The sequence below is a fragment of the Branchiostoma belcheri genome, unplaced genomic scaffold, assembly GCF_001625305.1.
Source record: "Branchiostoma belcheri isolate BF01 breed outbred unplaced genomic scaffold, Haploidv18h27 scaffold299, whole genome shotgun sequence".
In the NCBI taxonomy this organism is placed as follows: Eukaryota; Metazoa; Chordata; class Leptocardii; order Amphioxiformes; family Branchiostomatidae; genus Branchiostoma; species Branchiostoma belcheri.
In genome coordinates, this window is record NW_017803908.1 from 107,682 (window position 1) to 116,668 (window position 8,987).

The 8,987-nt window shown below is 43.1% G+C and overlaps 1 protein-coding gene across 1 annotated transcript; it reads left to right on the top strand.

The window, feature by feature from the left end:
* The first annotated feature begins 716 nt into the window (after positions 1–716).
* Positions 717–6,619, top strand: LOC109473266. The gene is made up of 12 exons (XM_019773142.1): positions 717–1,784; positions 2,160–2,282; positions 2,481–2,610; positions 2,712–2,849; positions 3,225–3,347; positions 3,643–3,690; positions 4,875–4,904; positions 5,121–5,220; positions 5,394–5,629; positions 5,676–5,826; positions 6,093–6,308; positions 6,498–6,619. Exons 1-12 carry the CDS (start codon positions 1,525–1,527, stop codon positions 6,617–6,619), a joined length of 1,677 nt encoding a protein of 558 aa, XP_019628701.1. The 5' UTR covers positions 717–1,524.
* Positions 6,620–8,987: the final 2,368 nt, after the last annotated feature.

The window sequence follows — 8,987 nt, forward strand, 5'->3', positions numbered from 1 at the left end:
CCAACCTCAGTAAGATCTGGTCCGACAGACGGCTGTCAGTGCATACCAAGCTCAGGCTCTACAACAGCCTAGTCCTCTCCATCCTGTTGTATGGTGCTGAAGCATGGACTCTGACGTCCACACAGGAGCGGCACTTAGATGCTTTCGATGCCAAATGTTTGCGCAGGATTCTGGGGATTAGGTGGTATGACCGTGTGACCAACATCGCCCTACGCCGGTCAACAAACCAGCCTCCAGTCTCCCAGAAGATTCGAGCTGCCCGCCTCCGACTCTTCGGCCACCTCGCCAGATCATCTCCGCCCTCAGAACCAGCCAGACTACTGCTGGAACCCACACCTACTAACTGGACCCGACCCCGGGGCAGGCCCAGACAGAAGTGGCTGGATGTCCTGTCATCAGACCTGAGAGCAGCGGGCTACAACCTAACTACAGCCTGGGCAGCGGCGCAGAACAGAAGTGCTTGGAGGACAGTTTGCCGGGGCGCCACGCTTCTAGGAGCATGCGGACTTGAGTGAGTGAGTGAGTGAATGTGATAATCAGGACGACTACACTATATTGACCCCACCTGACCTGTGGCTGAAACACACTGATACTTATCCGACATTGTTCCAAAATGTATCGGAAGACGGCCGGGAAAACGACAGCCGTATTCCATGGACAAGGCCGACTTTGTGGATTTGTGTCGGCTGTAATATCGGGATTAACTGTACTGAAAACCCGACAAAAGTATGATATCATTCCGTAAGCCAAACGCTAACAACCCGACCTCCCCGTGCACTGTGGACAGGGTAAACGTTTTCGCGCAAAGTTGTAGGGGTAATTCAGGCATTTTTTTGCCTCGTAGTGCTCGGAAATATAAATTATAGACGTTGTTTTCTGATATATGGGAAGCCTCAGTTATGTCTAGAGGTTTACATTTGCGTGTTTTCGTTGCGTATATTGAGGGGGAGGGGGGCGGCAAGCCCATGTGTCTAAAGCGCTAAATTATGTACATTTTTAGCGAAGGTTGTGGGGTGGTAAATACGCCTAAACAACAAGTAATGCATTGCCAGTTTCTCTAAGAAGGAACATAATGGTTTCTCTAGGTAATATTTGACAATTTTGAACTTCTGTTGCAACTCTTCACAGCTTGTCTTTGAAATGCGTCAATAGTCTATTATGACTAACATCACATACGCTTGTGTGTTGTTTACACTTACAGGTTTCAGAATAAATATGCATATAACATTTTTGAGAGTGTGTAGGGCTACATACAAGCTAAGACATTCATGTTTCTCCAAGAAGGGGTATAAATATTTTTCCTTCTTAATAGAATTTGAAACTGTCCACAACCTGTATCTGAAATGTGTAAATAATGATTTGTGTCTATATGTATATTCATGAACACCACCACCTACACTTGTGTGTTATACACAAATTTATGAATATGCATACACTGAACTTGCACCTTTCCACAACCTGTCTTTGAGTGCGTACTATCTATATGTATAATCTTGAACACCACCACTGACACTTGTGTGTTATATGCAAATTTATAAATATGCTTGTTACATATGGCTTCAATATGTCCATCAACCATCTATATTTATTACAACTGCATTTTCTGAAACATTTTGCATCAGGATGGGCATTAAAGGACTTCTGCCAGACCTTGCCAGATCAGCAGAATCCATCACCATTGAAGATATGGCTGGGTCTATAGTTGCCATTGATGGGTCCGGCTGGCTCCACAAGGGTATATATGCGTGTGCGAAAGAGTTGTTCCTGCAACAACACACTGACAGGTGGGTAGTATATGTACCAAAGGCTCTGAGTGTCAGCAACATCCATTTATCTAATGCATGTTGCTACTTTCTTTTGACTTGAATATTTTCTTTGATATTCAAAATCTGCAACAGTGCTGTAAATTCTGGCATATCCTTTATCCATTTAGGCTGCTAGAGGCTTATGTTATCAGTGTAACAAGTAGTTAAGCAACGTGTACATTTTGGGGCAATCCTGCTGATAGTACTTGAGTTAGCAAAGACCAGGGTGTGTCTTTCATGCCCCTTTATATCAATTGTGTTTTTGTAACAATGTTGATAATATACATATTACGTTATTGTTATTATCCAGGTTGGATAGAACTATATATGCATACTTGTTTTTTTTACTTTCAGCTACATCAGGTTCTTTATGAACAACATTGAGACTCTGCTCAAAAAAGGGATCACACCACTGGTCGTGTTTGATGGCCCAAACCCGTTGCCAGCAAAGGCTGAAGTGGCAGCAGAGAGGAGACAGTAAGTTCCTTTCTTGTATCAAAATTACTCATCTGCATTCAACTAACAGAATTAATACACCTTGGGGAATCATTGTGTGTTCTTGTTTAGTCTTGTGTACTGTCACTCCAAAGTTGTCCTGTTTCAGACATGCCACCCTGAACTCCTCGGTTTACTTTGTTTAGAAATGTTTGACCTAATAATCTTGTCTTCATATAGGATTCGGTCTACAGCCAAGATGAATGCTTTACTCGCCATCTCTCAGGGAAGAGGTAATGCGGCGGATGCAAGGCGACATTTCTGCAGCGCCGTGGGAGTGGCCCCTGACATGGTCGACAATGTTATCAAGGTCAGCATTCCATTTAATGCCATTAATATTTGTTAGGTCAAATAGGGCCAGGCATACATTTAGCATTCAAAACATGGTGAAACATGTATTCTTGTTTTCAGGCATTGAAAAACAGAGGAGTCGATTACGTGGTAGCACCGTACGAGGCGGACCCACAACTTGCCCTGATGAGTATAAGTGGGACAGCAGATTACGTGATCACAGAAGACACAGACCTGTTGGTCTTTGGTACAAAGCAGGTACATGTACATCAAAATCATATGTCACATTTAAACAGAATTAAAAATTGCTTCTACTAGTAAATGAAAGAATGACTCTTTTAGTATGGCATGACCAAAAATAATGATATACATCAATGGCAAGTAATAGGTCTTTCAGAATGTCGAATTTGATTGATTGATTTACTCTTGGTGCCATAATAGTTGAAAAAGGGTAGAAATCTATATCTTTACAATATTTAGTACCTAGTAAGTTAGTCAAGACTTGTTTTAGTGCTAGAGCACAAAATCTACGCCGACAATACTGAATCACTTTAATTACATCAGAGATTAGCCCATGTTGATTTTTCACAACTATTGTCGTTTATTACACATACCTTTCTCTTCTGCTTTCAGTGTGAAACACTTAACGGTGAAAAGAGGAGGAAAGCCGCTGCCCTGGGGGAACAAGAAGACAAGGAAACGGCGGAGATCCTCGCATATCTCGCCACAATAGAGACACCTGAGAAGAATGCCCCGGTATGTTACTTTCCTCCTCTTCTGCAAAGTCTTTCTATCTGTAACGTAATGTTGGTATGCATACAGCAATATTCATATCAGGTGTGTTTTTCTATTGCACAATAAGGAACGACCACACCCAGAAAATCCACACAGGAGACAATTAGACTCTCAGAAGAGCTTGGACGTTTATTCCTGTCGGATGTAACTAACTTGTCAGTAGCTTGGGTATCATGTATGATTTAAGAGCTCTAAAGCTAGGTAGATGGAAGGGTTATTTTGCAATAGTCTAATTTTTTTGGCGTCTTCTCTGCAGGTCAAGAGGACAGAGATGGCATCTAGATCTGTTGGGGGGGACAAGTCGGTATGTTGTCTCTTTAATTTTGTCTTCTTGAAAATGTTTTTTTCTCTTTTCCTTTAAATAAAATACATTGCTATGAGTTTATGACAGCATTTCGGACTGTAATTTTTTTAAACCCTAATCATCTGTACGTAATAATGCAGGCAGCGATACGATCTCAGTATGGACCTTCTAAAGTGCAGAAATAAGCACCCTAGTTCAGTGTCCTGCAGTCTGCCTGTCCTTGTATCATCATCGCGTATTTCGTTATCCCCACAGGGGTAATGAGGGGTGCCCTAATTCCTAGCCTGACTAATCGCGCTCCTAGCGGCCATCCGCCCTGAAGTTGCGGGGGTCATTAACCTCCGGCCGAGAGCTTGTGTAACACAGGCTACCCTAATTCCGACATACCCCTAGTTCCGTACTACTAGTACTTTGAAAAATCCTTGTTGCGGCGTTATGCATGGAAGCACTTGCCTATAAATAACCACAGGAATGGACAAAGTTTTTGTGTTGATATCGGTAATCTCACAAAGTTTGTTTTATTTCGTACACTCCGACAACAGACGAGTGAAAAATCTGTTTGAATTCGACGCTTGTTCGGGGGTTGACGAGCGGGTCAAAAATGCAGGTTTTGTTTTTCAAAAAACCGTATTGGAGCAGGTCGCGTAATCGTAAAAAGAGGACTTGTTGGGGACAGAAAAACAGTAGATTGTTTTAGTCATAATTTGTGTATTATAATTTCTAAACTTCTCAGATCGACCTGTGTTTGATACTAGATCGGCATTAGGGCACATTGCGATAGAACGTTCAACCGCCAAAATGACCCAAAAAACCTGCAGTAATAGAAATGCCTCACACCTTTGGGGTCGCATTTTCGGTAGCATTCAAGAACCTTTACAGCGGGCCAAAGAAAGGACTGTGCCATCTACAGTGTGGGATTGTTTGAGGAAGTGTCAACGGCAGTGAGGGGAAGCGGGATGCTTAGTATAACATCACAATGTTGGTTTTAATAGTCTAGAGTGTCAGGTGCTAACAATTTTAGCAACCATTGGCACGTGACAAAGATTTCCACCCTTTTGTAACGACTCCGCGTTTGGTGTAAGAATTAAGTGTGCAAAAAATTTTTGTTAATGTTGGTGATAGTGTTAAAATACATGTATGATTTCTTTACAAGGGTGTGATATTTGTATGATTTATCATTACAGATTGCTGCCGGGATAGATGATGTGATTAAGGTAAGTCTTCCTTTAGCTGCAATACATCAGTTTTCGTTTCCCAAAAGTATTCTTTTTTTGTGGCAGTCTACGTAGGTGATCCTAATATATACATATGTATTGGATTCAGAAATGTGTAACATGTAATTTATTATGCACAGACTCGCAGGGTAAAATGATTAAATAGAAATATAATATTCTTCATAAAACTCAAGGTCATTTTATCACCCATGATAGGACTCCTTTAGGCCGGTGGAGCAGCGATTGGATAGGATGGAAGCCCAACTTTGTCACAGTGGTGGCGCTCCTGACAAGGAGGTCCAAGGACAGGAGCAAAGTAAGTCCGTTGTGTGTGCGTCTGACTAGTGTGTTGTGTGTGTGTGTGTGTGTGTGTGTCTGTTCTAAATGACAGCCATTATGACACATGACAGCTACTTCTTGTATTGTTTTTATTAACCTTGACCAACCCTTGACATCATCTCAAAATATCGTTAATTGTATTTTACACAGGAGATGGCAAGCAAGCCCCAGGACCCCTCGAGTGGCCCCGGTGGGGGCGAGGTCATCAGCACCGCTATGAAGTGTGTGGAGGGCTGGCAGCAGCCACCAGGATCGAGCTGGCAGCAGCCACCAGGATCGAACTGGCAGCAGCCACCAGGATCGAGCTGGCAGCAGTCGCCAAACGCGAGCTGGCAGCAGTCGCCAAACGCGAGCTGGCAGCAGTCGCCAAACGCGAGCTGGCAGCAGTCGCCAAACGCGAGCTGGCAGCAGTCGCCAAACGCGAGCTGGCAGCAGTCGCCAAACGCGAGCTGGCAGCAGCTCTCCACCTCCCAAGGCCACGGCGCCTCACCTGCTACCTGGCCTACCTTCGAGGCCGGGTTCCAACGGACACCCCAGCTGACACCACCGTCCGCGCCCACGTCGTCCAGCCAAGCAGAGATGGGTAAGAATTTTAATATGTTGTCAAATTTATTCCTGTTTATTAACAGTTAACTCCTAATTATTACAACAAAGCTAAAAAAAATGACCTACATGTATTTTCTGTTAATTTTGTGATGTCCAGCTTATATTTTTCCTGATGAGGGACTATTTGCCGCAGTCAGCTGTTAAAATCTCTTGTATCTGTCAGACCATCATTGTCATCCTGTGTCCTTCCTTCGCTGGTCTGGCAAGAAAACTTAATCTTAAATCATACTTTTGCACTTCCAGTTCCGGTCGGCGACCCAAACCGCCGCGTGTTCCTTGAGGCGGATGTGCTTGCAAGGGTAGAGATGGTACTGCCAACGAGTGACGACCAAACGGCCGCCACCTCTGTTAGCAAACTACTCGGAGCGCTGTTCTCCCGGCAAGAGTTGGCCGACAACAACGCCATGGGAGAAAACGGGAGGACAGCGCTCGACCGGAACAAGGTCGAGGCGATCATTGGTGAGACAATAACCCAGTCAATTTGCAGTCTTCAGATTGGAAAGTGACAAATAGACTAGCTTGGAACACTGTCAAATATGATAATGATTCCCGCAAAAATATATTGCCTGATATCTATACCGACTCTGTCGGGGAAGGAAAAAGATTCGTGCTTACCGCATTATAACCTTTTGTCTTGTTTTAACACAGAGTGGGTTGCGGAGAAAACCAAGAAATCAGCAGGGGACCAGCGCTTCCGGCGGGCAATCATCTCCCTGATTAACAAGCGGTGCCGCCACATCAGAAACGACGTGAAAAAGGCAGCATGTTGAGTAAACGTCTTTTTTTTTCCTGACGTGGCTGCACCGCTTGTTGATCACGCGGAGACGGTTGCCCGTTGGTATAGAATAGAATAGAATAGAATAGAATGTGGACTTCGATAGATGAAACTTGAAACTGTAGATTTGTTCAGACAGACTTGTGTGAAAAATGCTTTCTCAACACCATCTGGTTGTACCAAGTGTAGGTAGGTTTTTGATCCAACAAAGTACAACGACCTTAAGCATTTTTATTATTTATTTAATGCATTAAAAACAAAATTTTCTTTACTAATCTTCATTATTCGGCGTGTTGTTCATTTTAGTTGCGTTCATCTTCGTTTGCCAGTCGTCGCTGGCTAGCTGATCCACTGGCTGTTATAAATAAGATCATATCTCTCTGAAGAAGATCATTGCCTTATAGGTAGTTCTTTCCCCACGGCGGTCGGTTGCCGCGCGGGAGTCCCAGGCCGGCCCGGGGGCAACTGGTAAAATTTGAAAATAAACAAAAGTAATTGGAGAGTAAATACTCGTCAAAATAAAATGTAATAAGTGATTTTGTTTACCTCAAATGTTATTCTTGCACTGCCTTTGCTCCACTTTGTGTACATTTGCTTCCAAATGAGATCAATTTCGGATTTCAAAAAGGGTTCACGAGAACCAAACAACTGATTTTAAGAGGTCCCGAAAATTAAAAATAAGGTTAGATTGTTGGATTTTTAGAAATATTACAGTACATTTAAACTTTCTGTCTTAGGATTTTTTTATTTTTTAACTAAAACTCGACTTACAGTCAAAAGAAGAGCTAAAAACGCAGTGTTTTAACTTTAAATACCGATAATTCATAATCGCGGCCATATTTAAAAAATCCCTAAGACAGAAATCTGCGGAAATCGTTCCTCTTCCAAACAAGCCCTCAATGAGGTAATTTGAACGATTTTTGGGAATGGTTAAAATACCATGTTTGCACGCGTGCTATGACACTTGGATATGGGGACCTGGATTTTATAACAGCGTATACAAGAATTCTGACATTCAAGGTCACCCACGATGACGGCAGTAGCTTCGTTACATGTTACATATCCACAATAAAATCACGGCATAGATGTAATGTTTTGAAAACGGTTCATATTTGTGGAAATGTGGATTTTTCCTGTTCCGTGGTTCCCAAGTAAGAAAGGGCTTGAAGTAGCCGGTTGTAGCGGCTTTACTGTAAATGACCGCGGGTAACCCCGGATCGAACGCCCGCTCTATTCGAATGACGTCATATCGAACAAGATTCGCGGGTTCGGGGGATTCGAACTCCATAGTAGCGGAGTGGGACTTTTGGGCCCAAATCTGACCATCGTGCCCATTGATTGGCTTCGCCGTTCTCTCTCTTTTATATTCCCTTATTTTCAAATTTAATCAGAAGACAAACTCCTCTGATTGGAATAGAATAGAATATGTGGACTTCGATAGATGAAACTTGAAACTGTAGATTTGTTCAGACAGACTTGTGTGAAAAATGCTTTCTCAACACCATCTGGTTGTACCAAGTGTAGGTAGTTTTTTGATCCAACAAAGTAGTTAAGTACAACGACCTCAAGCATTTTTATTACTTATTTAATGCATTAAACATTTTCTTTACGAACCTTCATTATTCATTATTAGCCCGTGTCTGTAGGCGGATCCTCTGACGATATTGAGAAAGTACATTAGTACCGCAACTTGTGCTAAAACGCCAGTTGCAACGTTTGACCTGGCATAATCGTAATAAAATGTTGTGAAAGTCCAGAACTCTCTGATGTGACTCAATGTAGTACATATTATTAATAAATAAGATTAAGATTAAAAACCATTTTACTCACCTTAGCTCTTCCAGAATCTGTAAGAATCATCTCTGTATTATGTATTTAAAATTGGTTGGAATACCTATTTGTACAAAAATGATCAGTTGTGGTTAATTTGCTCACTTGATGAGGAGATACTAGTAGTCCGCCTATTGTGTTATATATATATTTAATCACATACACGTTTTTTTTTGGGGGGGGGGCAAGAGTTGTTCTGTACTAATTCATTCTTGGATCATATGCGTCACGGTGTCAGTCGTCACCCCAGTCAGCTAAACCGGAGTCAGACACCGTTCTCAATAACATCGTGGGATGGCGTCCGGAGCCCTGTGATAAGAAATTACGGCCTCGCCGTTCGTAAAGGAAATTGATCCTGACGCGCCCCGGAGCTCGTACGCGCATCCGGACCCATCCCAGAGCCCGTCCGCCCGTCCCAGACCCCATCCGGACCCATCCCACAGCCCATCCAGACCCATCCCAGAGCTCGTCCGCCCGTCCCAGAGCCCATCCCAGAGCTCGTCCGAGCTACGTCCGACCGTCCCAGAGCCCGT

Bases quoted from the DNA above. Each gene is read 5' to 3' on its own strand.
- LOC109473266 (XM_019773142.1), top strand. From the start codon at position 1,525: ATGCAAATTTATAAATATGCTTGTTACATATGGCTTCAATATGTCCAT. The intron at 4,905-5,120 runs GTAAGTCTTCCT...CACCCATGATAG, and splicing joins GGATAGATGATGTGATTAAG to GACTCCTTTAGGCCGGTGGA. The intron at 5,827-6,092 runs GTAAGAATTTTA...TTGCACTTCCAG, and splicing joins GTCCAGCCAAGCAGAGATGG to TTCCGGTCGGCGACCCAAAC.